The sequence below is a fragment of the Patiria miniata genome, unplaced genomic scaffold (genome assembly GCF_015706575.1).
Source record: "Patiria miniata isolate m_02_andy unplaced genomic scaffold, ASM1570657v1 HiC_scaffold_29, whole genome shotgun sequence".
Lineage (NCBI taxonomy): Eukaryota > Metazoa > Echinodermata > Asteroidea > Valvatida > Asterinidae > Patiria > Patiria miniata.
The window spans coordinates 9,139,463-9,166,552 of record NW_024037068.1 but is presented as its reverse complement, the minus strand read 5'-3'; the positions used below and the strand labels follow the sequence as shown (position 1 = coordinate 9,166,552).

General features: G+C 41.2%; 1 protein-coding gene across 1 annotated transcript; it reads right to left on the bottom strand.

The window, feature by feature from the left end:
• LOC119736166 (guanylate cyclase soluble subunit beta-2-like) lies at positions 1 to 26,643 on the bottom strand. The gene is made up of 12 exons (XM_038210189.1): positions 26,405 to 26,643; positions 13,609 to 13,682; positions 11,479 to 11,573; positions 10,244 to 10,507; positions 9,055 to 9,227; positions 7,092 to 7,500; positions 5,090 to 5,410; positions 4,299 to 4,447; positions 3,656 to 3,802; positions 2,995 to 3,149; positions 1,883 to 2,031; positions 1 to 1,679 (listed from the first exon to the last, which is right to left on the bottom strand). Exons 1-12 carry the CDS (start codon positions 26,405 to 26,407, stop codon positions 1,441 to 1,443), a joined length of 2,178 nt encoding a protein of 725 aa, XP_038066117.1. The 5' UTR covers positions 26,408 to 26,643; the 3' UTR covers positions 1 to 1,440.
• Between the last annotated feature and the right edge of the window lie 447 nt (positions 26,644 to 27,090).

Genomic DNA, 27,090 nt, shown 5'->3' with positions numbered 1-27,090 from the left:
TCAGGTAAGAGTCAACAAACTTTTATTTCCCTGCAATGTTATAACATTTACTTTTCCTGAAAATTACCGGCAGTCACTCTTCAGGTTGAGTGATATGCAATCTGTGTTGTCTTTACAAGTGAAGAATAAAACAAAAAACCAGGTGATCGATTTTTATATATATTTCTATCAAATCATGTTTAATATCAATGAAGTAAAATATATAGTGGTTGAATTGTTGAGCTGCTTACCGATCTGCTCGGTTTGCGAACAAGAGAGGGCGTGTTTCAACCACTTTTGAAAGGCTAGAGGATGGCTTCGTGCCTGTGTGGCGCGAAAAAACCTCGTATGACTAATTTTACTCTGAATGTGTATAAAGCCAAAGCGTTATGTTAGAATCTCCACGTTTAATAGGGAATTGTTCACAGAGCACTTTCTCAACAATCGTTTCATAATATCTACAAGCAAGTACACTTTACAGTTTTGTGTAAAAATATATACAGCTTGTAATACTGTAAGGTTAGTTAAACTCTGTACATCTGTGATTTTTTGAACATTTTACAGGGTGTATATAACATTGGCACTATAGCGATATATTTATGCTGTACAATGAGAGCAAAATCGTGAAAAACAATTATTGTGCTCATAATTACATAATCATTATCGGATTTGTTAAAGTACAACCTTGTGTTGATTGGTTTATTTCTTTTTTCTAAGAATAAGAGCACTTACTGACGAACGGAACACACCATTCTAACTTTGCAAAAACCGGTCAGATCCACAAAATAGCGTCCTTATAATATAAGATTCATTGTATGATACAACCTGGAATCTTTTAGTGAGGAAATGCGTTTCCCTTTTTCAGGAACAACGGTATTCGGGGAAAATTGTAAATTCCGATAATGCATGAAAAAAAAAACCCCGGCGGTATGCTGCGTTAACTTCTTAATTGGGCAGACTGACGGAAATTGTTAGTTAGTTTGCAGGATGAATCATGGTACATATTTACATCGGAATTTTCATTTTCTTGTAATTTGGAATTCTTACATTCTTTTGTATCTGGTTTATGCTTGAACAATATTTCTTAGTGATTGTCTGTTTGCTTTTGAATGAATGGTGCGGTTACTCTGAGAAAAAAATAAACAAAACAAAATCAGGTAGGGGTGAGGGGTGGGTCTAAAAAAAATGAGGACCTAAGGTTTACGACCAACGCTGCAAATGCTAGAAATCTAAACGCAGACACAAGGCATAGGCCTATATTCGAGTTAAATCAATTCAAAATTGTGTTAGTTTGACGGTCATTACAATTGACGGCTCAAACATAGACCCGCGTCGAATTTGGGGTGGGTCTTTTGACTTCCTCCTCGGCTCCCTATTTGTTTCCCCAAACACTGATTTACAAACACCGATTGACAACGTCCAAGTAGGCCACTTGTGATCGATATGGCAGTCCTTGCAGATCTACAACACGACACATATTTTTGACGGTGGGTCAGGGAGTGGCCGGGGAGCGTTAGCTGGTCCCGCCGGGGCAGGGCACGCGGGAGCTTCCCCCATCATAGGGCACGACGTGGGGTGTGACGTGGGGAGTGGTGTGGGGCCCAGCGCCACAGTCGACCCCCGAGCGATGTCCTCGTTGTGCGGTGAAGCTCGGCTCTTCTCCGATGTCTGAGACGCCTCGACGTTTGCAGGTGGACTCTCTGAAACGGTGTACAAATATTTCACACTTGTAAATTCGGATCCTCCAGTTAGACAGATTGACATTAGGATAATTGCACAAAAGAGTAGTGAGGTTTGCATCTCTAAATTGTCAATGCCATATTTGAGACTGCTTGACACGTGTTTAACTTGTAGTGAAATGTGAGCTTTTAATTACATTTTTGCATACTATCAATACACGCACCTTCGATCATTCTTTCAGTGTTGATGACGTCATCCCCTTCATCTTTCTGTAATCCGCACAGGAAGTAGGTCCGCATCTTGCCTTTCCCTTTGACCTCAATGTCGCCTCGAGTCGAGAAGATGAACCCGTCTTCTTTATTCTCGACAGCTCTTGAAATTTACAATGTACAGAGTTGAAAATCACATGCAGATTACGCTGATTGTTTCTAAATGTATAAGTACTTGTTTTGCTAGGCTCTCCACAGACAGCACCGACTATGTCAGAGTGGAAGTCCCCTCCTACCAACTTAAAAAAAATCAGCAATCTTGCTTCATGCAATAACAGCTAACGCATCATGTGCACCTTCTTGGTGTAGCATGCAACAATTGCAAATTGTCTCACTTTACAACCGCTATCCGGGTCGTAAGTGTGACGTCACTGCAGTTGAAACCACGCCCACTGCACACGGAGTAGCATTGGGACCATTGGAACCGGAAATGGTGCAAAGTGGCGTGTTTAGCCAATTGGCGCTAGTAATCAGCGGTGTACGTGTTCTACATAACCCCTACATAACCTCACGAGGACCGACACACAAAGGGAGAACAACAGATCCTTTCAGTCCTCGGAGTGGGGTCTTTTGTTGGAAACGGTCCTCTGTAGTAAGTTTGTGTGCTTATTCTAAGGGAGAGCGCTATATTAGAGGGACAAAGGGAAAACACAAAGCATTGTCCTCGAAAGTATAGTAAAACACGACTGCGTGAGTTTCTTTGTGCATTCGATAGGGGACGTTGACCGATAGAGGACAATAGGGTCCTCAATTCCCGAGAGGTCCCCAATATCGAATGTGTACTAAACATATGGTAGGACTTCCTAAAAAGATGAAGTACAAACAAAAGAGGAACAATAGGGGGTCCCCGATTGCAGACAAATACACACGACGCAGTCACTTACGAACCGGATTAAGCAACGTCTCCGGTGTCAGGGAACATACCGATTGATAGGGCCCCGCGTTTTACTTATGCGCTTTTCTATTGGGCTTTGAAAGTACGAAACCGTCATCCCCTCCAGGCTAAACAAACACACATGTAAACAAACTGTGACGTCATTCGTACAGAGACTTCTTAAATTCTCACCTGACCACCGCCTCGCTCGTGTGCACCTTCCCCGGCATTCCCGTGCTCTCCATCCGCGAGGCCGTGTTGACGGTGTCCCCGAAGAGACAGTATCGCGGCATCTTTAACCCGACAACGCCTGCTACGACCGGTCCCGTGTGTATCCCAATTCGAATCTGACGGGCAAATTCAAGAGGCACAGTCGTGGACCCAACAATGTGGAAACCCTTCGAACCCTTCTATTTTATAATGTGAAGAGGGTTTTCCCTTCAATAAATCAATGGATCTTAATCATGAGGTACAGCGTAATGTTACATTATTCTTATCTGAATGGGTAAGAATGGGAATTACCTTACTTGAATGAAAATTGGTGGGCACATGTGGTCTAGTGGTAGGGAGCAGGATTCATAATCGTGAGATTGTGGGTTCGATCCCCGCCGTGGCCATGCGTGTTGTGCCCTTGAGTAAGGAGCTTTACCTCAATTACTCCTCTCAACCCAGGTGTTAAATGGGTACCGGCATTATTCAATGCTGGGAAGGTAACATAAGCGCTGTGGAGGAGGTGTGGTGATCCCCCCACAGCAACATTTCATGGACTCGAGTCTGGCCCAATCGCTTCGAAAGAGAGATGGGCACTCCGTTCATGTGAACACAGGTTCGTCCCCTTTTACCTTTACCTTACCTGAATGGGCTCCCCGTTGATTGGCGATAGAACCTCGCACGAGGCTTTTAGCTGCTGGAGACCGAACCTCGCTACTCGCTGAGCGTGTGCATCGGTTTCTACCGGGAGACCTCCCACAACCATGTATGCATCGCCAATGGTCTCAACCTAATTGACAAAGCATTCTGTTCATCAGTGTTAATCAGTACCTACTTTTAGAGATTGACGAGATTAAAATTACGAGTTGACTATTAGTTCATGCAACCAGTCTGTTAAATGATGCAGTGGACTGGTGTCATCAATTTTATTCATTAAGAGTCATTTCGTCACTTCTTTTGGAGGAAAAATCCCAAATGGTTATTTTACAATGTAGAATGTCATTATCCAGTGGTTATGTTGTTTGACTCATGTACGATGGTAAATGGGTTAGAACCCTACCAGGAGCATGGTGTTTGTGCCCTTGGGCAAGGCACTGAACTACAATTGCCTTTCTCTACCTACAGGAGTATGAATGGGTTAGGGATAGAGGGCCGAATGTGCGCAGATAACAGCTGACGTGAGGTCCCATGGCCTGATGAACAGGGGAATAATTGTAAAGCGCTTTGAGATTGTTGATACGATGGGAACGGCTATATTAGCACTGCAATTTATTATTTTTTTTTACCTTGTAGACCCCACAGACATTGGTCAGTTGGTCGAATCTGGTATACATTGCGTTGAGCAGGTGGACGATCTGAATTGGCTGACACTGGCTGCACATGTCAGTGAAGTGCACGACGTCACTGAAGAGAATAGTCACTTGAGGGAATTCACCTGGAGGAATTGTTCAGAGTAATTGGCGTACGTTAGAATTCTTCAAATCTTGGCAAGAAAGTTCTCATGGCGGTCTGAGAAAGAGCAAGCTTGTGTCTTTTTTTCCAGGTTATTAGACAACCTTAATTGTAGGTACACGAATCATGTAGGGGTCATTTAAGACGATACTTCATTTGTTAACACTTGATCGTACGAATCGAAGTTGTTTATCAATAAGTATCTCAGCGTCCAAGGCATTAAAAGTAATATAACGGTTTCGTAATAGATTTTTACTGTGAACTACTACTAACAAAGATCTTCGTTCACAGCATTACAAACTACCTGGCTGATTTTCCGTTTATTAAGGGAAATCGTCAAGACAACTAAAACGATTACAACCACACAACAAGCGAATCCCAGATAGCAGGTGCGGATATTTGTTTCATAGAAATACGTTAAAAAATAATGCGAACCCCCCCCCCCCACACCCCCGCTCTGACACCCCAAAATAATACTTGTTATACTATCCACTTGTTCACAAAATACGGACAGAGCCAGCTTGGTTAGGGGGTATTTGTACACTATTCTGTAATATAGTGTTAATAATCGTTGCATTTGAACAGCGCCCATCACTAACTAACACACCATCCACTGTAAGCCTACCTGCCTGGACATGCCGGCCCTCCCGCAGCTCGTTGGCCACCTCCCTGGGCAGCATGGAGTACAGCAAGGTGTCCGTCTTCTTCTTCTCCTCGGCCAGGTCTCTCATCAGCAGCCTCAGCTCTTCCTTCTTCTGCTCCAGCTGCTTGGAGAGCTCCACCTCGGCGATCCGCTGCTGGTTGAACAGGATCAGGTCTCGGGTGATGTCGTGCGGCGCTATGTCGGAGAAGTGCAGGCCCCGCTCCGTCAGGTCCTCCAGCTTGGTGAGGCGCGGTGAGCAGAGGAACACCATCTTCTGTTCTGAGTCCATCCATACCATCTGACCTAAGATGATGCCGAATTCAAACAAACATAATGGGTCTCATATCTCTCATTAACTTTATTTACCTTTCTTTAATAATAGACATAATCTCCAGCGCCTTGAGTACCTAATTGATGGTAGATACGTGCGCTATATAAGACTCCATTATTATTATTATTAAATGTAATCGTGCACTTTGACTGCTTCTTGACTGTAAGTATAGGTTTTCCCGGCTATTTGAAAAGATTTTGCATTCAAATTCATCAAATCTATTGTTCAATTTCATCCAGAAAAAATTTCACACGCTTAAAAAAACCCCAATTTTTAACCATTCAATTTCAAAGTTTGGTCATCTCTCACCGGGTCATTACAGATCAAACTCGTCCGAGCTGTTGCCGAATGGCAGTATTCAGAGATGATATTCGTCTTATATAAATCAAATGGATGATTAATTTAGAAATGAAATTCAGAATTTAATTTCTAAATAATTTGATTTCTAAAGGTTTGGCGTAGACGAGACAAAATGGAATAATCCGGGACGAAAACGTGTGCTCATTGTTTGAATTTGCTTGAACTGAATTTGAAATTGTCTGACAAAAGACGAAATTAAACATTGGAAGAGCACTAAACCGATGTTGATTGACGAATTTGAATATTAGAAACGGTGAATTCGAACGACGAGCGATTTAAAATAGCCGGGAAAACCTATATTAGTTGACATGCTGTTGGGATCTGCCACGTTGTGCTAATAATATCTTCGGTATCGCTAGCAGATTGCTATGCTGCATGAACTTCTTCGGGTTTAATTGTCCAATGAAAAAAAGGTTGGTGGTGTCTTTCCTGACTTGAATGTTGTCATTATTTTGACAGAGACGACCGTAAAAGATAGTTCTGTCGCTTTCTAAGGAAGGCGGGTAGTAAACATATTGGTAAGCGTTTGGGAGGGTTGAGTAGTACAGATGTCCGATTCTGCGTACACTGTCCTTCCACTAATCCAAAAAGAAAGGATGTTTAAAACCGTATTCATAAATACCTCAGACAGTTTAGCCATTCCTATTGGTCGAGAGTCCGTCACGTGGCCGTCTTAAAAGGATGATAAAGACATGGCTAGCTGGTCTTAAACACTTTTTCAGTGTCACATAAAATGTGGCCTCCTAAAAATCCAGTGCCTCTTACCGTTTTATTGGTTGAACGTTCACAGTCCTCACGTAGGCATGCGCAACACTACCAGTGAGTCAGAATTGTATAGTTCTAAATTCAAAACGCAACGCCCAAGGTGCGTTCTGCGCGACATCGCTCAGAACGTCCCACCTGCGCGTCAATTTCCATAAAAGGGTTGTTTACATCTTAATCGCCAGCTGAACACTCCATTATTTAGCTAGAGGGATGTTTAAAAAAGCATGAAGTAAACTTGTTGAACAAAATCGGGATTTTTTGACCGAAATATAATATATTTTCTGACCGAAAAGGTATTTATGAATGGGAATGTGCTCGGTCGGTATTAATCACTCTGTTTAAGACCGCTTAGGGTCTGTGTGCTGGTTACCCGGCTCGGGTAATTATCAGCACCCAGACTCTAAGCGGTCTTAAACAGAGTGATTAAAACCTCTCGAGCACACATTTATTTCCTTAATTAAATATATACTGTGTAACTATATTCTTGTTAATGAAGGGGAGCCTGAAACTTAAAAATCGTGCACGTACCTCTCAAGGAAATTGTGGGTTTATCTTGCATGTCACTCCTTAGTTCCTCCTTTTTGAAGTCCACGATGAAGATTGACGTCCTGAACGACCTCAGGTTCTCGATGGTCAGAGCGATATTGGGATGCCTGATGCTCAGGAAATCCTCCAGTCCAGCGCCCTCTTCCGTCACCCTGGGGCAGAACTGCTGAACTTTCACCCCGCAGTGCTGGATGACCAGGTGGCGGTCGAACACCACGTGGTAAGGGAAGGAATGGATGAAGGTGGAGGGGTCGATCAGGAGCTTGTCCGGGATCTTGGCTGAGAACTCCGCGTCCTGATGGCCGTCCATTTCGGCCAGGATATCGGGGGTTTGGTCTTTGGTAGGGGAGGTCTTGCCCTTGTCTTCATTGACGAGGATGGACAGCCACTCCTGCAGATCAGAGGAAATTTATCAAGAAACATATCAATAGGAATTCTTACTCAATTAGACCTTCTGAAAGTAACTATCGTAGTCGTACAACGTCTCAGACACAAACATGTAAGACAGTTGCACCTGTCCTATTTTGAACATATCGTCAATGACACCACGAAGTAACACCCAAGTGGACTTGAGTGCGCGCTACGCACGCGTATTTTACAGAACCGAGTGATTTTCGTCTTCACGAAGTAACACCCAAGTACACTCTACGATTACTCGATGCATTTTCGTTTTCACGAAGTAAGAACCATCTTTATTTCACCTGTTTAAAGGCTTTAGTTTCATTTTTCTGTAATCTCACAAGAATACGGATTAATGTTATTTCTGTCAAACGTTTCCAAATGTTTTTATGTAAATGATATTTACGTTACAATGTGAAAACGAAAATCGTTCGCGCCAGTGTCCGATGTGCGCGCGCACACTTGGGTGTTACTTCCTGAAACCAAAAAAAGGGCCTTTATTTGGTTTGAGGATGCAATTTCGTCGGACTTATGAGGCGTCTGACCTATGAGGCGTCGGACTTATGAGCGGACCCCATTAGATGTTGCAAAAACAACGCGCATGTCGGATTTAAATTTTCATGAAGAGACGAATTGAGCGCGCACGAAGGGCAAAACAAAGCGCGTGTGTGATATTAAGTTTTCACGACGAGACGAAATCGCGCTAACGTTATGGGCTATGGGTATTGGCATTTTGCCAAAACAACAGGCAGTTGGGATTTTGAGTTTTCACGAACAGACCAATCTCTAGGGAGATTAATTACTCTGCAATTCATTGTTCTAGTATAATGTAATTGGTACATCTTTGAAGTTTTAGATCTCAGCTGCATCAAAACGTCGGCATGTGCTCCCAAAAATTAGGCGAAATCATTATTTTAAAGGGAATATACATTATTTGCTTTTGCTGCAATTTTCAGAAATGGATGGAATTGGGGGTTGGAAATATATAGCAAATATAATTACACTGACTTTTTTGAGATTTTGGGTTCGAAAATGCTATAAAAACCAAGAAAAACAATCATTTTCCTGTAGTCTGGTTCCCTGACTCCATTTAAGAAGAAACAGAGCATTTTACATATATTGGGGAATTGTAAGGTCAGGGAACCAGTCTAGCTGGCTTGTACCCGTTCATAGGTGTGTAATCGATTGCAAACAAGTGCGATGGTCAACTGGGGCCAGTATTTGAAAAAAGCCATTTTTTTTCCAACGCTGATCGGCCGATCAGCGTTGGAAATTGATACAAAAATACCACTTTTCTTGAAAATGACAGTATACCAGGTGCCATGATTTTACAGGATGCTTTAGACTGTCATTCACTAACAGTCCAGCAACGTATTTCAAAATGATTTGGTAGTTTTATTTTTTGATGTTTGCAAATGTTGTATTTTCCCTTTAAAGAGTGACCAAACTTAAAACCCGTTCCCCCCAAAACCCCCACTGTTTATCACCCCGTGGTACATTTCGTCCCTTCGTGTAAACGCTGACGATAAAAGAAACCATGCTTCACCTCCTGTGAAACCTTGCCGTCCACGCCCATGGCCGGCAGGTTGAACTCCACGAAGCGGACATGGAAGACCCAGTGGTCCTTACGGACACCCCTGTGATACTCCTCCTTGTACTCGATCACGTCCATGTCAATCCGCTCGCGGAAAATGATTCTAGATACACCTTTGATGACACCTTGCGTGAAAAAAGTATAAGAAAATCATGCTATTGCAATGGAGGATCCAGGTTTTTTTTTTCAAAGGGGATGTAGCCTGGCTGTTGAGGTCCAAAATTGTTCAAGTCTTAGGTAGCTGTGGGGTAGAAGTCAAGATATCCAGCCTTTGTATTAGGCCCGAAGCAACGACCTTAAACTTGCAATATAGTATGCAGTTATTTCCAGAAAAGGAGAATAAGAATTATCATTTCTTTCCAATACAACTTTACTTTAAAAAATAATCATTAGTCAGACATAAAACGTGAGGTTGGTTAGCCAGCCGTCCAATGCGCCCGTGCATGTCATCTTCCAGGGCCTAACAATTATATGCATCACATGTTTGGTGTACTGTGCGGATTTGGTTTGGTGTCATCGCAGACGACCATCCATTGTTTACATTTTCGCGTTTAGAATAATAGATCAAAATACTAATGGATGGTTACATTATTAATAGTAAGAACAAATGTTGGAGTTTATTGGCCGAAGTGTGCAAATTAGCCCTTTTAAGGGTTTTGGACTCATTGGAGGGCGGGTTTTGGGGGTATTTTTGGGTCAGTATACAGAAAAGTACACGCAATCCAAACAGCGCCCATGCACGGAAGGTGCTATATATTTTTAAGCTGTATAAGGGACATGGTGAACAAAAGTTCCCTCTTACTTTTGCTAACCCGTACGTACGACTTATAACCGTACGAGTGCCCTATAACTCGTACGTACAACTTTCATATAAATCCTACGTACGACTTATCACTCTACGTACGACTTATAAGTTGTATATACGTACGCTTATAACTTGTACTAATGACTGATACCCCGTACGTATTAAATATCACCCATACGTACGAGTTATAATGAGTACGTTAACGTAATAATCCTACGTACGAGTTATAAGTCGTACGTACGGCTGAGCAGAAGTAAGAGGGAAATTTGTTATTCACCATGTCCCTAACACAGCTTCTTAATTTATCAGCCGTGCACGCTGATAGGAGTATCATACCTGACACCACGCCATTGAGCCCATGCCGTACGGAGAAATAGTGCAGAGTCAAGCTGCCGTCCTGCCTGGTCTCAGCCCTGAAGGAAGGCTCCTCCATCATCGGGTACATGGTCTTCATGTAGACTGTGTGCATGAAGTCCAGGTTGCTGATGAACTCAGCCAGGTTCTTACCCAGCGTGCAGATCAGCTTGTCGTAGCCGATGCGCATGGTCCAGGTCACCCAGAAGACGCCGAAGAGCTCGTAGACGGTGTCGGTATCCACGCCTGGCGGGTGCAACAGATTTTTTGGGGGTAAGGCACGTTTTTGGCTACAGAATCACTGTAACAAGCTTTGAGGAACACTTACAATGGAAGGCGTCAATTTGGGATCGAAAACACAATAACCACGCAAAGGTTATAGTTGGACAGATCGTTAAAAGCATAACAGAACACTCAACTGTGGCAGACAAGCAACTTTAATGTGAGCTATTAAGCACGCCGCACACGAGAGCTACGTGCTAATCAAAAAGTCATTCGAGGCCGTTCGCTCAGCACGTAGAACACAGAATATCCCCGTGTGCGGTGAATGTTTGCTGAGATTTCCGTTCGCCAGGCCAGGAGGCAAATATCTCCCCTGTTTGATTTATTTCGCCTCACGAGGCGAAAAACTCCCCGTGTGCGGTCAACCCGAGCTACGTGCTGAGCTAAAAAGATTAACTAACCAATGAAATCACGTACTCCGTACATGTGATTTTAAGATATTTTTGTGCGAATCTTCGAAAAGCTCGCTGGCGTTTGTCCCCATTTTTGAAATCACGCGACCGACAAACAAGAATAATGTGCTTCCATTGGTTAGTTAATCTTTTTAGCTCAGCACGTAGCTCAGGTTGACAGCACACGGTGAGTTTTTCGCCTCGCGAGGCGAACAAATCAAACAGGATAGATATTTGTCTCACGACCTCGCGAGGCAGAAAACTCAGCAAAAAATTCACCGTTCACAGTGATATTTTGTGAGCTACGTGCTGAGCAAACGGCCTCGAATGACTTTTTGCTGAGCACGTAGCTCCCGTGTGCGGCGGGCTTTAGGAAGAATTCAGTTTAAATTCATGCACTTTTTGTCAATTGTATACACAAACGCGGATAAATTATGGAAGGGGGGGGGGACATCGCGATTGGCTGTCCCACCCGCCCAAAAAAATCGGGGTGACATGTGTCCCCGGTCCCTACTCCACTTCTCCGCCTATGCGTAAGCTTACCCAACAGTTTTGCTGCAGCCTCGGCCAGACGGTAGGTAACGTCGTCGTCGTATTGTTGAAAATTTACGAATTTGTCCTCCACCCCGGCATTTTTGCTGTCAAGGAACAAAATAAGCTTAATTAGAATGGAAGACAATCAACAGCGTTCTTTCATCTCCTATACAGCTTTTTCTGTCAGTAATAGACTTAGGACGTGACCAGGTGCTAAATACCCGCACTTTCGTTGGACACATCATTGGTGACTGTTCCAACAAACCTTTGTCTTAACCAGGACAGTTCGTCTTTTTTAATGGATTTAATTGTTGACCGAAGATAAATAAAACATGGTAGTCATCTACATACCTTTCAATTCGAAGAAGGCAACGATGACACACGTATTTGATTATATTAAGTAAACTCATTCAAACACTAGAAATCCTTAATAACTGCGCAAAAAACCCTGATATCTCCGGTAGAAGCAGGAAGGATGGCCAAGGGCAGAAAGACATGGCACAGCATCAAGTGCCGAGCGACAAACGCCCGTGGCGACGCCTTACAGTGGCGTAGCAGGGTCATTTCTAATGGGGGGGGGGGGGTTAAACATTTCTTGAAAAGGGCAGTTTCACATATACATCCGTGCTGAAATGTAGACACATTTTTTTCTCCGGACACTTGGCCTCTGTAAAATCAAATACTGGGGGGGGGGGGGGGGGGGGGGGGGGGGGGGGGGGGGGGACCATCCGTCGATGGGGCGCTGTTTTGCACACCAATGGACAATATATGGTGCTTTTCAACAACAAAAAGGCACCCGGAACGGCCGATGGGACAAAAAGGGCACGACTTCTTTTTAAAAAGGCCACTTGCTCAGAAAAAAAGGGCACTGGTTAAAAATAGGGCATTCTTTACAAAATATTGGGCGGGGGCGGGGTGGGTAAGCTCTGGTGAAAAAAAAGGCATTTTAATGAAAAAGCGCAGTCTTTACAAAATATTGGGAGGGGGTTAAATCCCCCCTCCCCCACCGGCTACGCATATGCCTTAATTAAGTTCAGTAAGTCAATCTTATAACTACTTTCACTTTTAAATTATTTTATATTTACACATTGTCATCGGGTTTCAAAGTTACAAGTGACTGAAGACACGCTAACTTTTTACCTATACAGATGCTCATCGGCATCAGCTAGTACGTGGAGATCTAAAGAATAGACCTACACTGCACGGTGCACGGAGCCCAAAGGCCCATGTCCTATGAGATAATGTGTTTTTATTTATTTATGCTCCGTTGATCGATTGAAGACGTTCCAATGTCGGACACCGCTAAAATAGTGTTGCTCCTTTAGTCAGAACTGCCGAACTTACGTTCACCAGAAAACGGCCTTGTTTTTTAAGTCCCGCATTGTTTGTGCTTTTACATAACATGAAATAATAGCAACGATTCATGAAACCATTTCGAATAGAGCACCTATATAGATGAAGGGTTTAGTTGCAAAAGGGCTAACGAGCAAATTGACAAGTTCAGACACGAAAACATGCCCCCAAAATTTAAAATTCTTGGATATATATTCTTTTGCATGGCAAATGCAATTTTTAGTCTTATTTTACAGATTTTACCTGATGGCTTCTCGTCAAACCCTAACCATTGCATGTTCAAACTCATCTTTGATATAAACGGATAAGACCTTTTGCAACTAAGCTCTCCAAATACAGCTTTTGTTGAAATTGAAGAAAAAAAAGGGTTTTTTTTAATGGTTTTGTTGAAATTGAAAACAAATGAATAATAATAACCCCCAAAACAAAGCGTCTACTAACGTATAACGCGTATCACAGAGAGCAAAGACCTTTCCTCGGTAACGTCGTATTTTCACTACCTCGAAAAATAGCTTAAACAAAGGCATTACATAGAGTTATTGGCAACACAACAACGTATCCTGACGTCACTAATGCTATAAGTCCTGCAGAGGACTGCGGGCGATTAAAAGCTTATACAATAAATTTGCCAAAACACGCACTGGCACTGTTTTTCCAAAGTAGTCGTTTACTTTCACGTCTCTGTAGGTTTGATGTTTTCCATTGTGTTGAGATTAATCGGACAGTTAGAAGCCGCAGCAGACCTAGCGCGTGGCCTTGAAGGCACTGCGATGACTACAGACTTACCGTATAGTATCCCACGTGCTCTCGCCAAATCTCTCGAGAACCAAGTCCTTCAGGCAGATTTGTATGAGACCGTACTGTCAACAAATTAAATAAAACACAATAAGCGGATATAAATACACGGATTACGACAAAAAACAGTTTCGGAAGTACACTCAGTATATGAACGCGTCTATTCAAGAGTATTGTTTAAGTTAAACCCATCAGAGTACATAAAGACATTCTGCTATAAACAACCTCTGTCAATTCTTTTCTTTTCTGAAAGGAGATTGCCAACGTTAAGCATCACTCGGGTTCAGGTTTTTAAAGGTCTTAGCCTTCACGGATATGTGAATTCGCAAGTAAGATTGACTTTTTAAACAAATATTTATATCTGTTTGGTAATGAAACCAAGGATTCCTCAGAAGAGCCTTAAAGCTCGAAAGGCCAGAAGAAACCTGTAGAGAGAAGACAATGAGAAGATATTACAGTCTTAGATGTGGGAGGAAAAACCCACTACATTCAGGTGGGAAAACCCAGGGAATCAGGGGCTGAAAATCCAATGAAAATGTGAACCAGGGCAGGAATCGAACCCGGGCCACAGCGCAGGAAAGTAACCAGGGCCCGATTTTATGGAGCTGCTTAGGCCCCAGGTCGAAATACAAATGGTTTGTCAACCAGGAATGAATGCCTTTAATCTCCTTTCATTTTGTTCCCCGATTCAACAGGAACCGTTTACCGCTTGCAAAGGAACAGTTTTCCGGTTGGGAGTTGGCTGTGTGGCAGCGTCTTTGATGTGCATCATCCATTCGCATCATTAGAATGTCATCCTATAAGCTCTCTATCGTTATGGACGAAGTAGTTGGAGAGTTGAGTACACCCAACCGCGAAGCCCAGTGTGCAGAGCACAGCCCCATTACACTAGGCAGGCAGAGATAATCTATCTATACAAAAAAAGACGATCACTTATGTAATCAGTCGCCAAGCAGCCACAATAGAATGCAATCCTATAGGCTCTCTATCGTTATGGACGAAGTAGTTAACGAGTTGAGTGCACCCAAACCGCGAAGCGTTTTTCTCCATACTCTGTATGGTTGCACGGTTCACTTCAAAGCGAGTAAGGGGCTAATCGTTTATTTATCATTCCTGGTTGGCATACCATTTGTATTTTGACCTGAAGCCTTAGCACAAAATTTGCTTAGCACAAAACAAGTCTGGCGTAAGAAAGCAGGATACCAGCAAAAACTCCATGTGGTTTTCATGCTAAGCACACAACAGCCGAATACTAATCACGAGCAATATACATCACATGGAGTTTTGGCTGGTAATCTGCTTTTATAAGCCAGACTTTTTTGTGCTAAGCGAATTTGTGTGCTGAGCAGCGCCGTGAAATTGGCCCCACGCTGCAAAAAAAGTTGAGTAAAATGTTACTCAACACTTAACTCATCGTTGTCTAAATCTATGCAATCGAGCAGTTGTAGAGTATTAAAATGCACAACCGTGTTGTCAGTTCCGTTCACACAGTATAGTTGGCGAATTCTTTTCAACAACAGGTGCGTAATTCTACTACTCAACAATTGGGTATTCGTTTACTCATTATGTTGATCATCGTATTATAAGCACCTGTTGAGCATTTCTATCGAACAACAGAACTGTTGAGCATTTCTATTGATCAAATGTTGAGCATTTCCCGTTCTGAGTTCCTGTTTTGTTTATGTACCTGTACACAGCAGTGTACTGTTTTACATAACCCCGAGGACAGACACACAAAGGGAGAACAACAGATCCTTTCAGTCCTCAGGAGTTGGGTCTTTTTTTCGAAACGGTCCTCTGTTGTAGGTTTGTGTGCTTAGTCTATGGGAGTGTGTTATATAACAGGGACAAAGGAAAACACAAAGCATTGTCCTCGGGAGTATAGTAAAACAAGAGTGCGTGAACATGCATGAGCTGCTGGATGGACTTGGGTCTAAACATTGCAACTTTAATATGATTTCAGGGATCTAGTTAAGAATACGCTCGTAGTTGCAATGTAGTGCGCTCATGCATAGGTGGGATTTAATTTAAAAAAAGGTCATATTTTTAACATGTAGGCCTAGGTGGTTGGTGTAGATTTGCTGGAGCGTTCGTTAAATTCAGGAAACGAAATGCATAAGTTGTGGTTCATGAAACCTGAAAGGGGTAACCAAAATATCGAGACCAAAGGGGACCAAGACCGAGACCAAGACCGAGACCACAGCTCCCGAGACCGAGACCGAGACCGAGACCGGCAAAAAGTGGTCTCGAGACCGAGACCGCGACCGAGACCGGTCTCGAGACCTACAACACTGTGGTAGACACGTTAAGTTGGATTAGAAGTGCATAATGGGAGTTTCAAACCATCGATCATTTCATTTCTTTCATTTCTGTCACAAAGTATTAGTATTAGGTGAGGCGCAAGCGTAAAAACCTATCACGTGATCAATCTAATAATATATCACGTGATTTCGAAAAGTTAACGCGATTTTGAATTCGAGTTCAAAATTCCAAATGATTTCGAAGTCACAGACTCGTGTTAAAGCTGGTAAAATCATACCAAAATTCAATAGACAAAGGTTTTTGTTAATCGCAATACTAAAAAAAAAATAGTTTGCAAAGATTTGTGACCTAATAAACTAGACAATGATTTCATTTGGTCAGTCCCCAAGGTGCCATTGGATGAAATTTCTCCTTGATCATTAAATCTCGCACTTCGTAGAGATACGACGCGTTGCATCGCTGCGATGCATCGTAAGTTACGAACAGTTTGATGAAATCGGGTGCACGACTAGTGAAAGTCACAGGAGATTGCAGGGTGACCGTTTTAACCGAGTTTCGGCTAACTTTGACAGATTTTATTGCTAAGAAACGAGTTTGACAGAAAATTTGACAGAATGGATTTTTTGGCAGATTTCTGGCACCTGACAGAAAAACAAATTAAATTTGAAAACAAATTGTACATTTTTTTTAAAAAAGCTTCAATCTTTTCAAACAAACCCTCGCATAATGGGACAGGTTGGCTGGTGTAGGCGCTGAGGTTCGGACGCAAGTGTGCATTCAGCAGAATTTGGCCAGAACCTTACGGTCACCATGAGTGACAGTCAGTCAGGCCGTTACAAAGAAGACTTCAGGCTGCCCTGACCTAAGCAAAATAATATAACACTCCTAACTCTGGCTGTCTCTAGTTCAAACGTCGTGTAGGCAAACAACTCTCCGATTTGAAGACCTATTCAATGTCGCGCTGCTCCTTGCCTCATCAAACTAGTGCGGCTAATAGGGCTGCAGACCAGTAAATAAACTGCCATAGACCCCAATGATAAATGCCCCCACTTCAACAATTCAGGAAAAATACTCACAACTCTCCAAGGTATTCCAGACACACATCAAATTAAAGCTAATTTCATCATCTTTCATTTTCTTTTCAATTTTTGGGGGTTAACTGATGACTTTTAGGAGAAATTTCCATCCGAAGATGATCACCCCTTAAAATTGTCCTGAAGCCCATTGCCATTTTTAAAAACCAAGCCTATACACTCCATCAATATTTTTTTTTTTACAAACCCTCAAGTTCACGGCCCACAATATGCTCAAATAGCGAAGAATTTGAGGGCATGCAAATCGTGATTTGGCCGGCGTAGGCGATTTCGGACCGATTTACTGGCCTGCAACCATAAGTAAAAACAAACGGGTCATTGCCCTCGGATGCCTTTACGCAACTCACTGTAGCTTTGACGCTTCACTGATTGTCAGTGCGCGACAGCTTTCACATCTGATACTCGCGTATTTTCATAGCCTCGGAACGAGTGCAGCGCAGATTTAGAGAGATGGCGATTATGCATCAACGACCTGAAGAAACCATTCTACACTTTTGCTTTTTCCCCATGTTTGTTGTTTGAAACGGCAACAATCGGGGAGATTTTCACACTGATAACGCCGATCTGAGGGGTCCCTGTCGGATCGCATCAAGATCTTCTGTCAATAACTGCTTCTCTTCCATGCAAAGTCATGTTTTGATGCTAAACTCGAGAATATATCGTTTTACGATCGCTGTTCCACAATCAATAATGTACCCCCCTTTTTTTTTTTTATCCCTGCGGGTTACACGCGGTTTTAAAGTTAAAGCTAATATAGGTTTTCCCGACCAATTTCCTAAAATGTTCATTCACTTCTGAAATCGGTCATTCATTTTCGTCTGAATTTGAAAATCGCTCTGAATACGCGTTTCATTTTCGCTACCAGAGCATTTGATTCCATTTCAGTTCAATCAATTAAGTGATTGAGCAGCACATTTCTTTTATGCTCATTCAGTTTCGTTTACAAGACTTCATGTTCGCTTTTGGAGAGCGATTTCAAACATTGGTCATTCTATTTCACTTGTAGTTTTATGTTACGTGATGCAATCTGCTATTTTGAATGGAAAAAAACCCTACTTTTGATTGCACATTTACGAAATCTGCCAGAACTCTGCGTGAAAAAAGGTTTGCTTGCGTAAATGAATGGAAAGGTAACGTAATTGGCCGTCTGTTTCTCAAAACCTAAAGCACGGACAGTGAAAAGGATGAAACTTTCGTTGAATTGAAATGGGATTAAAGACGTGCATTCAAATTCAGACGAAAAAGAACGACCGATTTTCAGAGGTGAATGAACATTTTTTTTGGAAATTGGCCGGGAAACCCGGGCCTGCAACATTTGCTTTTGTTGTAGTCTTCTGAAGAAATGGATGGATTTTGGGAGTTAGTATTTTAGCAAATATTATTACGCTGACCTGTTTAAAGTTTTGAGTTCATTGATTATTGAAAAACGAAGAAAAAATGCTGTTCTTGTAGTTTGTTTCCCTGACCCTGCATCAGAATAAACGGGGCAATTTATATACGTCGGAAAATTGTTAGGGAACCAGACTAGCTAGCTTGCACCCGTTGACGGATACGTAACCAGTTTGCAAAATTGGGGACCCTATTGTCCTCTATTGTTCAACTCCCCTATTGAATGCCAAAACAAGCCCCCCCACACAAATTATCCGCAGATAATCGAAACGTCACTGAAGATTTCACAATCCCGTGAGTCCGGGAAAAATGTTGAAACATTGTTTACGGCAAGCTTAAACGGCCTTGTCTCTCCGCGTTAATGATAGCGCCTTTTTCTCTAAAACAGCTAAAGAACTTGTAAACGAAATCAAGCGGAACACTCTTCGGTCTAAAACAAATTATCTTCACTATTCGTTCAGAGGTCCTTAAAAGGCAATTGACACTATCTGCAAGCATTCAGTATAATGGAACCGTCACAATATCACAGTGGCGCAACCCAGGATTTGGCTTAAAGGGGGGGTTGGGGGGTTTGGCTCACATTGTTTTTCCAATGATTTTTTTTGAAGTTTATCTGATTCAAAAATGTTGCCCAAAATTCTTGGCCGCAAAATATTTTTTTTCGGGGGGGGGGGGGGAACGGACTAATTTGACGTTGCCCTCATTCAAAACCCAAGTTGTGATAATCAAGTAGATTGCGAAGTATGAAATCAGGTAATTACCTTGTTGTCAAATTGGTTCAATTATCGAGAGTGTCCTCTTTTCGTAACAGCTTAAAAATGAGTCCCTGCTGTGAGCAGATAGACGAATTCTCGGTAGGCGCCAATCCAGCAAGCTGCGTTCCTTTCCAGGGACGGCAGGAGGGATTTTTTAGCGGTAAATTTATTATTATAGGTTTTCCCGCTCAAGTTTAACATTTTTTGGCCACAGCAGGCTGCTCACCAATTTCATTTTAACGATCTGCAGATGTAGGCTTCATTCTTTTGCATTCAAAAGTCTGACCCGGCCAGCCGAATTCACTGTTTTTGTATTCCAATTAATCCTCTTATGACGTTTTTTTACGAATCTGTCATTCAATTTCGACTGCGCGGTGGCATGACTGAAGTACATGTAGTCTCCACAAATTCAATTTCATTTGGTAAGATTCATTTTCACATAATTTAAACTCAATTTAAATGACAGGGTTTATAATTTTCTTTGCCTTTTGTTGTTAATCACTTATTGTACACACTTTTACTTCAATGTAGCCACCCACACTATCTCCATATCTTTATTCTATGCTCGTTTTAATCTGTTGCTTTTTATCCTTACGGTCGAACTATGATTTTTCACTTTCTTCTTCTTCGTCTGTCTTATTGTACAGCTTTTCTTTTATGATGTTTGTTTTTATATTCCCACTGACCATTCACTATTTTCAAATTATTTAGGCATATAAATCTTTGTGTATGATTGCTGTATTAATTGTGTTTTTTTCGTATTCCTTTATTCTTTTCTTCCATCGTTATGCGGAAGGGGGGGGGGCGGAATTCTAGGTCTATTTTGCTTTTGTGTCCTTATCCATCTATCTCTTGGCGCAAGAGCTTTCATCTACACCAAACCCCCTGGAATCCTATTGCCACAGATGTTCACTTGCAAAATGCAATTTGATTATCATTTGTTTTTGTTTTTGCATTTTTGAGAGGAATGTTTTTTTCTCAAAACTCTACTACCACACCAACCTTGAACGTGTTTCTGACTGAAATAGACAATAGAAAACATAGAAATCGTGTGTTCAAAACGACACCATGAATTTCAATGTAAACATTTCCAATTTGAATTATGTAGTCCTGAAACGAACACTGGAAATGCCGCTTTCGCAAGACAGCCGCGAATTCGAATGACAAGTTTGCATTTTAATACGCGTTTTATATTAATTCGAATGTACATTGTAATCATTGGGATTACAAAAACGACAAAACGCTTTTCCTGAAGGCTTAACCGAATTACGAAAGTCAACATTTGAATGACGAATCTGACAGTTGAAGTGGCGTCGCGGCAAAATGAGTGCACGTATTATCAAATTGAATGGAATGATGTTTAAAGTGAGCGGGAAAATCTATATAATTGTGTTAATGTGTTTCCATAGGATGATCCGGGGCCAAACGAGCCATGGCCCCGAAAACACAAACAAGTGTCTTTTTATTACTAAAGAAACCAGCAGAGAGAAGGGAAGGCACCCTTTTCTTAATAAATGCGACCCATCCCCTTTATGAAAATATTTGCATATTAACAATTTATCAATAAAAAGTGAGAAGATTGAAAGGCAATAACGTCAAAAGGGTTCCACCATCCCCTCCCCCTTCGCTTTTCGAATTTGCAATTGCCAGCTGGCCGTTTGTCTTTTCCTGAAAATGTGGTTCTGGGGCCATATTCATGAATCCTTACTAAAGCCAACTAGGCCTTAGTAGGATACTAAAATGCCTAGTAGTCTACTATGGAGTTGACAACTAAATTGTTATTCATGAAACCTTACCAAGAACCTTGCTAACTAGTTACGTGCTATGTATGGAATGTGATGACAACAGATAGACTAGTGTGAGGTATATTAGGCTAATCCATGTCGAGCATTGGCGTGGTTTAGCAAAAATAAAATACCAAGGCCTATAATTATGTTGTACAGTGTATTGCGTCTGCATGTAAGTGAATCAACATTAAATCCTCTAGCATGAATTACATATAAAGCTAGGTTATCAGACATGGCTACAAAAATGGCAAAGAATTAAGGCAAATTATTCTCAAAAACAAAACTCTTTATGGCAGACAAGTATGAGAAATTAAAAGATATATTTAATGCTAAGCATAAGGATGCAAACACTATCAAGAAAAAGAAAGATGCATGGGCAGCTATTCTCATCCAACACCGTTCAAGATTTTCACAGGTTGAAAGATCATTGGATATTTAAAAATTAGATTATCCAAATTAAAATCCGAGTCGAGAGAAGGCCTGTGAAGAATGATAATTAAGTCCAAGAAGGCAACCGGAGAGGGAAAGCCAAGTCTGACACAACAAAAAATGAGATAGTTGCTTACTAGATAGAGTTGCCCTGGATCATCACTAACTTTAGTAAGACACTTAGAAGTTAACTAATGCTAGTAATGTTTCATGAATATCAATTAGTTACCAACTAGGCTTAGTAAACAGCTACATACCATTTTAGTAACCAACTATAGGCTTAGCAAGGTTTCATTAATATGGCTTCTGGACCTGCGATTGTGTGTTTCGATTAGATCCAAAAACCCACGAGCATCATGACGTCCTCCTATATCAGAAAGCTGCGTAGGCTCAATGTATAAAGTGTCACGAATGCTTATTTTCCGATTACAGGACGCTAACTTGCGTGTAATTGACTCAGAAACTATGTACTGTACCGAGCTAAGTGGTGGGCAGCCATGTAAGTCAGGCAGATGCAAGTAGACTAGATATGGCCAAAATAAAAAGTCTCCGGTTTCTGGTATGGAGCTTGCCCAAAAAAGTGGTGCGGCGACGCTGCTTTTTCTTTTACCTGACTTTTTTGCTTCAAATGTTGGCTGATGACTGCAAATGGTGCCCGACTAAACTTAGTGCAAATATATGGGAGTCCAGAGAGGCCACATAAAGCTTATTCTCGATCATAACCCCTTCTAAAAACACGTTAAAATTGTGCAGCAGCAGGATTCCAGTCAAACCAGTGAGTTTGGCGGTTTTGAGACATCATCTTTCATTGAAAAAAAAAAACCTTTCATTTTGCCGACGCGCATGGCTACGGCGACGCGCGCGCATACCAGAAACCGGAGACACTTTTTTTTGGCCTAAAGGTGTAATAAACTTGCAAGTGATTCCAGTAAGCCAGCCAAATGTGGAATGTCTTCTAAGAAAAACAAACCAATAATAACTAGCATGCACGCTATAGATCAAATATTTGAACCACAACAAATAAGATGTGGGTGGATGCCATCGTTAATTGTGACCTTAAATATACCTAAGTTTCATAAATCGTTAATACCTGTAATAGGTAATATATATAACCATGCTTTTCGTTTCTTATTCGTTTATGGGCCATCGCTTTCATCGTTTGGTCATTTAAATCAGTAAGATTTTTTAATCGATTTATTTTCCTATTTTCCTCGGTGGTTCATCCCCCCCCCAAAAAAAAAATCTTGCTGGAGGGCAAGGTCTTGACAAGGAATTTCACAGTGAAGAAGTACGAGAAAGGGACTTTACGATGAACTTTACGATCACTTTACGGGACCTTGGTTTATAAGGATGAGAGGAAGCGCATTCAATCGATATTGATGAGAAGAGATTGTATGGGTGTAGCTCCTTCGGTGACGGTACCTGGATGAGGTGACTTTAGCGATTTTCTCGTGAGCAGCTGCGGTTTATTTCATGAACAATTCTCAGACATTTGCCGAGCAACAAAATCAATAGATCGTTCACTTTACTAGTTGTTCATCCTTGACCTTCAGGGAAAAAGAAGCATATGAGGGAAACTGCACTGGCAGATACCAATAATGTCAACAGAAATCCTTTGTGCTGTTTCTTTTTTAGGCTTTGCAACAAAATTACGTTTCGCAGGGACAGTGGGGGAAACATTTGATTGAATTGAAAGTGAATTAAAACCTTTTGTAGCATTGGCGTACAGAATGTGACTGGATGGGCATCATTGTGCATGATATTTGAATTGTAAATCGTAAAGTCAAAGAAGGGCTAATTTCAATATTTTTTTCTCGTTTTATGCACAGTTCTTTTTAGCTTGACTATGGGCCTGTTGTAAGTGGACAGGATGGAATATTTCCGTTTAAGATGTCAGGCAAAGAAACCGACAAAATGGCAAATCTGGAACATTCGCGATTAACATGCGAACGGGTATTAATGCCCGTTGTCACACTTCCAACCAATTAAGGCAAATCTGCTCGTTGCATTTTGTAGTAGAGCTCAGAACAGTCGTGTGTCTTTGTGTGTAGGATCCGTGGTTAAATGGAACACGCAGGTGCCTTTCTAAGGATTGCTTTAAAAATACATTGCATGCGTCCTTTAAATGGAATATACATCATTTTCAACCTTCGAAAAAAAATTCAACTATCAAGTTTTAACAAAATACCTCACTAGGATGTTGGTAAATGACAGTCTAAAGCACCCTGTAAAATTATGGCACCTGGTGTGAAGTCATTTTCAAGAAAATTGTATTTTTGTATAAATTTCCAACAGTGGTCGGCCGATCACCGTTGAAAAACCTAACTATTTTTCAACTACTGCTCCAAATTCACCATTTTATCCACTCCAAATTTTGTTTGCTATTGGTGACATGTTCATGAACGGGTGCAGGCCAGCTAGACTGGTTCCCTTACCTTACAATTTTCCGGCATCTATAAATTGATCCATTTTATCTTTAGTGGAGTCAGGGAAATATACTACTCCACCATTTGTGTGTTTCTTGTTTTTTTTCCAGCATTTTCGATCACAAAACTTCAAACATGTCAGTGTAACAATGTTTGATCTATTATTGTAACCCCTCAAATAGTTCGTTTTGAAAATTACAGCAAAAGCCAATGATGTATTCCTTTAAAGGAGGTGCCTAGGAACACGTGCAATTTACTGGAACCGTACCTACCCATGTAACGAGAAAATCCTTGCTCAAAGTGAAGAGAAGACAAGTACCAAATACCCTGTTAACATTAGTCCCCCTGAAATGTTATCATTCAAAAACAACCAGCCATTTTTTAAGGAAAGTTTAAGAAATTGTGCCCGCAGGTACAGTTCTAAATGTACGTTCATTAGCAACGGAATCCTGCAGTAATACCAGACCCATAAAATTGTGCCCATACGTTTTCTGTTTTCTCAAAATGTATATAGTAATCACTGAGTTGAAACTTAGGCAACTTAGTTGTTATGTGCCCTTCTTAACAATTTGAGCAAATGATCATGTGAGCCTTACAACACAGGATCATTTTTTTATTCAATTTTAAGGTCAAGTAAACAATAGCCAGTTCATCGTCCCCGCCCGCATCCTTATTTGAAGCCGCATCCATTTTTTTGTATTTTTTCCTTCTTCTTCTTGTAACTTCTTCTTGTATTTCGCTTTAATAAAATACGTAGAACATGTTTATTAGAATATTTTGACTGTACTTACTATTAGGATAGCTAATTAAAAGCTGGCTGACATTTTGAACCGATTATGGCGGCCATTTTGAATTTAAATACTTGGCGGCCATCTTGGAAAAAAATAGAAAGTAAAAGGGCTCATCCTATTTTGAAAAAAAAAACCGGACGATTAACTTTTTTTTATAACTTGGCCAAATAGTGTTTATTTATTTACATAACTCATATAAACATCCACAATCGCGTTAAAATACTATATTTAAATATTTAATATTAATGTGAAAAAAAAACCCGGTGAAAAACACTTCTTAACGGAGGGCAAGTTCTTGACACGGAATTGCACAGTGAGGAAGTACGAGATAGGGAGCTTGAAGATCACTTCACCGTACGAGACCTCGGTAGAGAGGAGGAATCGATCGATATTGATGAGAAGAGAATGTATTGATGTGGCTCCTTTAGTAACAGTACATGGAGGAGGTGACTTTTGTTTTAATCTCCTGAGCTACTGCGGTTTATTTCATGGACAATTCTCAGGCATTCGCCGAGCAACGAAGTAAATAAATAGATCGTTCACTCTATTAGTTTACATCCTTGACTTTCGGGGCAAAAGAAGCATATGAGAAAACTGCACTGGACGACCCCATAAATGTCAACAGAAATCCTTTGTGCCGCTTCCTTTTTTTTGAGGCTTGGCAACAAAATTACGTTTCGCAGCGACAGTTGGGGAAACAATTTGATTGAATTGAGAGTGAATTATGGCATGGGCGTACAAAAGGTCATGGGATGCGTATCATTGTGCATGGTAATTGAATTGTAAAGAATGGCTGGTTTAAAAAAAAAAATTGCTCGTTTTTTTCCCACAGTTTGTTTTATTTAGTTTGACCATGGGCCTTTTGTAAGAGGACAGAATAGTAACTCTCTGAAGACATGGATAGCTCAATGAATACCACAATTGCCGCATAACTCAATATAATGACCCTTTTAATCTTCAATAACACTAGAATGGCAATGGGAATGGCAAGGTCGAAATACCCACCTCCCAGGCCGTCAATTAAAATAATAATAAAAAATTAAAAGCTTACGAGATCTCGCCACGTTGTATTTTTTTTAATGAATAATTCGCCATTATTTCATATTAATGATTAGTAATTCATCAAATTCGTGAGCATTTATAATTCATCAACATGAAATGTTATTTAATTTTAGTCTGTTGTCGCTCAATCCGTAATGTTTAGTGGCGATCTTTTTTTAAGTTTTTAGAATTACACCAATAACCGTTGATATACATATCATTTAGGAAGTGAATATTTAGCCGGCTAGTTTAGCCGGCTTTCTTTCAGTGACCGATAGTTTGCCTGCTAGATTGTACAGCGCATTATATACAAGCTATAAAATTACCACCACCGTAAATTGTGCAGCGTCCGATGGTCTGATGGATAAGGGCATGTACATGTAGTTCATGAGTCAGAGATCTCTGGTTCTTTATAGGCTAATCAGAAAGTGCTGCCTATTTCAGATGTCTAATTTTCGTGAAATTTCATGTTGAAATTTTGATACGCAAACTGTGCAAATGAATCTGAAAATGTCATGAAAAATAGAAATCTGAAGAAGGCAGCACTTTCTGATTAGCCTATAATGAGGGTGGGTATGCTTCTAAAGCAAAAATAAACTACAAACTAAACCTAAATGTGAAAATCAAAACTTGACAAAGTCCGACATGTTTTTGTACATGGTGGAAGTGTGGCCTTTATTTACGGAGGTAGTCCAGTAAATTAGCCACATTTATGGGGCTATACCCAACAGTGTTCAACCCAAAATGTTTCTATAGTGTATAATTTGATTTTCATGGGCTGGAGAAGTAAGATGGGAACGCACGATCACTTACCATGGTGATCAGTTATCCGCAATCCAGTCTTCAGCGGAGTTCGTGTTTTTATCAGTGTCCGGAATGCCAATGACAGCAAAGCTCTCTCGCCGTCAAAACGGTACGTTCGTCGGTAGAGCTGGATGTCGCGTCACCCGCTGATGAGCAGAACTGTCTTTCTCGGAACGAAGAATGTCAATCCCGAGGCTTACGCATCTGTGACTGGCGGCCGTTCCTGGCTTAGTGCATTCAGTTCCCCCGCACGTGTATTATTCGCACTAAAAAAGAAAACAACACCACTCGCACAATTCTGATTGGTCGCCGTTTTCTTCATCTCGGGAATTATCAAATACCGAGCGCCGTATTCATCTGTTGAATATTTCATTTCTTTTGTTGTGTGTGCGTGTGGGGAAGGAGGCCTCAGATATTTCCACCTACGATTGTCTCGTAATCAAATGATTTCATTACATCGCTTTTCTCCGGCCAATAGAATACAGCAAGTTTCGCAGTAGCCGCCAATAAGTACCTTGCATCGCACATTCTGTTACGTTCGTTCCAGCATTCGGCAATCAGTCATGCCGAGTTTGTTTATCGAAGAAAATGAACAGACAGTACAGCCTGTTATGCAAAGGATCGAACAAACACAGATAGGTAGCGCCACCCAGTAATTACCACATCTTTTAGAAAACAGTTGGTTATGAAGAACG